This window comes from Protomyctophum bolini (genome assembly GCF_963924005.1).
Source record: "Protomyctophum bolini genome assembly, chromosome: 1".
NCBI lineage: Eukaryota > Metazoa > Chordata > Actinopteri > Myctophiformes > Myctophidae > Protomyctophum > Protomyctophum bolini.
In genome coordinates, this window is record NC_137862.1 from 41882518 (window position 1) to 41887142 (window position 4625).

At 42.6% G+C, this 4625-nt stretch overlaps 1 protein-coding gene across 1 annotated transcript in view; it reads left to right on the top strand.

Annotated features, from left to right (window-relative positions):
* The first annotated feature begins 574 nt into the window (after positions 1-574).
* mafa (MAF bZIP transcription factor a) overlaps positions 575-4625 on the top strand; it is a 129509-nt gene continuing 125458 nt past the window's right edge. Inside the window, exon 1 of the mRNA XM_080764268.1 lies at positions 575-2550. Coding sequence (XP_080620394.1) covers positions 1577-2550 — 974 coding nt within the window. The 5' untranslated portion in view covers positions 575-1576. The remainder of the gene's footprint in view (positions 2551-4625) is intronic.

Here is a 4625-nt window from a genome sequence, read left to right on the forward strand (position 1 = left end):
TGGGAATTATATGGCTTTAATATAGTGGGGAGGAGAAACACCACTGCCCCAAATAACGCATTGTTCATTTGTAAAATTGATAAATGTGCTTTTATGGAGTTGTTTTCGTTTGTTAGTTACTTAAGCACGTTAACGGTTTGTCCTATTAGTCTTCGCCTCTTTAAGGCGCCGTCTATACCTCTAATGTAGAGATAAGCCCATACGTATATGTAACCAAAAGGTGGCACTGTTGAGTTTTAGAAGGATGCCCAGAGGTAGCGCCACTCTTCACTCTCTCCTTAAATCCTTTGTCCATTTGTCTAAAGTTGACAGTTAAAATGTATTGTCATAGAATATAACTGGGATAATAATTGAAAACATATGTGACATTACCCCCCCAAAAATAATAATGAAATGCATAATAATAATAATAATAATAATAATAATAATTAATAATAATAACAATAATATGAAGAAAGAGAGTCAGAGAGAGAGATAAATCAATAACCAGTTGTTGGACACATCCACATTTTTATTTTTGCAGAAATTTGCAGAAATTACAAGGAATAAATAGACTACATTTATAACAGCTGCATACAGTACACTCGAAATGTAAATACCGGTATATACAAAGGTGGTTTGTGGATGTGTTAACAAAAATATAGATTTAGCCTAATGCTTAAAAAACCTAGGCGAAATAAAGCACTTTTGCTTATGGGTATAGCCTATTTAAGGTAGCCTAGCTCATATAGGAACCTATTGGCTTTTGAAATTGACCTACATTTTAAATCAACCCTATAGGTCTAGATTGAATTATTGGACACATATAAAACTGAATGAAAATACAATGACCATTTAATTCGACTGTGATAAAATGGTCTCATTATGTAGTGAATTATTCATTTATTAATATTTTTATTATGATCACATGTTAATAGTGATTGATGATAAAATATATTGATTGATATGATATTTATAGTTGCCAAAGAGTTAAAAGCCTGTGCTCCAGCCTCCGGCTGACAGTCAGCTGATGATCAGCCTTTTGACAGTTGAGAAAAGTTTTGTTTCTGTATTATTTAGCCAGACCCTGCGCCCATTGGTTCCCACTCCGCCTGACGTCACATGCGCTATAAAACTCAGCAATGCTTTTAAACTCATCTGCTGTGTGTGATCCTTCTAAAAAAATCGCCCCACTACTCGCAGGCATTGTACGTGTGCGAGGCTACGTTTGGCCCCTTACCTTCGGCATTTCTCTCTCTCCCTCTCCGCTTGCGCAACAACAATGTATTCGTGAAGAAACCGCAAAGTGTTAAATGTTTGAAATAACGAGCCGCCGAATTTCTCATGCTGAAAAGGGACTCCTCCGCGGCTGCTCGCGTGCGCGGCACTGGCGCGTCAGTGCAATAGACTGCAAAGAAAAACTACTACTCCTGCGAGCTGGGAAGTCCGTCGCTGCAAAAAGGGCGCAGAAAGCCTTATTTCTCCATTTCAAGACAAACGCTTAAAACATTTCAAACTGGCTCACGTCCTGCCCGGCCAGCCCAGTGTGACAGCTGCTCTTCACCCCGTCTGGAGGACTGTCGGCAGCAGCAAGAGGATGGCATCAGAGCTGGCAATGAGCAACTCCGACCTGCCCACCAGTCCCCTGGCCATGGAATATGTTAATGACTTCGATCTGATGAAGTTTGAAGTGAAAAAGGAGCCGGTGGAGCCCGATCGCAACATCAGCCAGTGCAGTCGCCTTATCGCCGGGGGATCCTTGTCTTCCACCCCGATGAGCACGCCTTGCAGCTCGGTGCCCCCTTCTCCAAGCTTCTCGGCGCCCAGTCCGGGCTCGGGGAGCGAACAGAAGGCACACTTGGAGGATTTCTACTGGATGTCCGGTTACCAACAGCAGCTGAATCCAGAGGCGTTGGGCTTCAGCCCCGAAGACGCAGTAGAGGCGCTGATCAACAGCAGTCACCAGCTCCAGTCTTTCGATGGCTATGCCAGAGGGCAGCAGTTCGCCGGCGGAGCCGGAGCGGGAGGCGCCATGGCCGGGGAGGAGATGGGCTCCGCCGCGGCGGTCGTCTCGGCGGTCATCGCCGCGGCGGCGGCGCAGAACGGCGGCCCACACCACCACCACCACCACCACCACGGCGGCAGCCACCACCACCCGGGCTCCATCCAGTCCAACGGCGGCTCCGGGGGGAGCCTTTCGCACGGCATGCACGGTCCCCTGGACGACCGGTTCTCCGACGACCAGCTGGTGTCCATGTCGGTGCGGGAGCTCAACCGGCAGCTACGGGGGGTCAGCAAGGAAGAAGTGATCCGGTTGAAACAGAAGAGGAGGACCCTAAAGAACAGGGGCTATGCCCAGTCCTGCCGCTACAAGCGGGTGCAGCAGCGGCACGTCCTGGAGGGGGAGAAGACGCAGCTGATCCAGCAGGTGGACCACCTCAAGCAGGAGATCTCCAGGCTGGTCCGGGAGAGGGACGCGTACAAGGAAAAGTATGAGAAGCTCATCAGCAACGGCTTCCGAGAAAATGGATCCAGCAGCGACAACAACCCTTCATCTCCGGAGTTTTTCATGTGAGTCTATAATAGTCGACATTATCGCGAAAAAAAAAAAAAAAGAGTTAGGCTACTCACAAACCCCCACATACAAAACAAATCATCATTATGAAACTTTTTTTTCTCCTTCCTTTTGGCATTCATGCCTACTAGTCCAAGAACCAATTTTTGTCAACGTTTTATTTTATTTTTTATTTTATACGTTTATTTTTATTTTTTTAGATTTGCTCAAGTATGTCGACCGTTTTTATATTTTGAAGGCTTTGTCATCCGTGTTTATTTTTTCATTTTGGAGAACTACATTGTTAAAACTTTCATCTATTTTTTTTTGCTACCATACTACTCAATATTTTATGCATCTCCAAGATCTTTTCATCGTTCATCCAATTTGCAGTGATTGAGTAAACTATATGATTTTTGAAAGTTTTATACTACTTGATGACGCTGTGTATACTAATGTGTGCATGCAAGCACTAAGTATACACTCCTTTGAAGTTCATCAACTTGTCCTTTTTCCACAATTTTACTTTTAATCCAATGTACAGTCAAAAACGGCATCCATCAGCAACATGTTTTTGATATTTTTACTTTACTTTTTTGTCTGCCTATAACTTGGAGGACTGCGAGCCTGCCTGCCATTTTACACCACCTCATCTCATGCGTTTGCTTGCTATTATGTTCAGCAAGGAAAAAGCGACTTTCCATTAGAAACAATATTGTTTTTAAAAGAGACATGTTATTGAACTGCCCTGCATGCTGGACATGTATGGTTTTATTTTCTTTCTTTTTTTGTGCTTGAAGATGTACTTTTGTCGGATGACTCCCAGCTAGCATGGCATTCATACTTCATTTTATGGCCTCATCACTTTTTTGGGACATGGAACAAAAAAGTGACAGGACTTCTTCACCCCCGCCCCCTTTTTTGCAATCTGTACAAGTGCATTTTCAACTGTGTTGAAGTGCACCGCCGTCGCGTCTGACTGGCATGATAGAGCGCATATATGTGAACGCAATAATGCGTTCCTATAATGCGTGGGAGTTTTGATCGGCTGCAGGGATCACAAGAAATAAGGACCTCACCCCATTCTTAAAGACTCGACTCTCAAATCCCTTCCTGGGGACTAAACTATAAAAACTGTCTGTTTGCTTAAAGCGTTATATGTTTATTTAAATATCCCCCCCCCCCCCCCCCCCCCCCACACACACACACACACACACACACACACACACACACACACCAAACTTGTGCATTTGTCAACTTTGAAATGAATTTGAAGCGTAAACTTATACGCTTCTGAACTGCAGGTTGTGAAAGATAGGCTACAGGTTGATTTTTTTAGAGGAGTATAGTACGACGAGGAGAATTAATAAGGGTCTCGCACAAAGTATTTTCTGGCATTGGTTTCGAGAAATTGGCACGATTCCAATTAATACAATGAGCAGTATTGTAAGTGCATAAACAGTGCTTTCGCAGCATGTGTGTCTCAAAGAGAAGTTTGACAGCTATATCAGGCTGCGTTGGTCTTCGACAAACACGTCAGTCATAACAGTATTTCAAAACCAAAGTATTTAAAGAGAGGGAATTTAAGACAGCCGAAGTCAAACTTATATAATAGCCATGCGTTTGGAAATGTGTTTCTGTAACGAACTGAAGTATTTTGGACTGAAATGCACTAAAATTATAGCCATGTGTGTGTACGTCGTAGAACATAATGAGAATCTTATATCCTTTACAACTCAAGCGCAGGTAGTTTTGGCATTTTGTTGCGACGCAATAGTAGCATTTTGATACTGTATTTCTTGTCAAATCAGACAAGACTAGATTGTTTTGTCTCGAACGAACTCAATACTTGCAAAGCAATAACATTATTATTATTATTATTATAATCAATAATGTCTGGACATTGTTAATGGTCAGGGATTGACACCCTGCTTGTATAAAATGAGGGAGTAGGCCTATCATTCATCAGTAAATCTTAAAAAATATATATATTAATTAATCTTTCCTCATATATATATTATATATATTTTGCTGTGCAAAATTATTTCACTCACTAACCATATGTGATGTTCATGTGCTCGTTTTTTTTTTC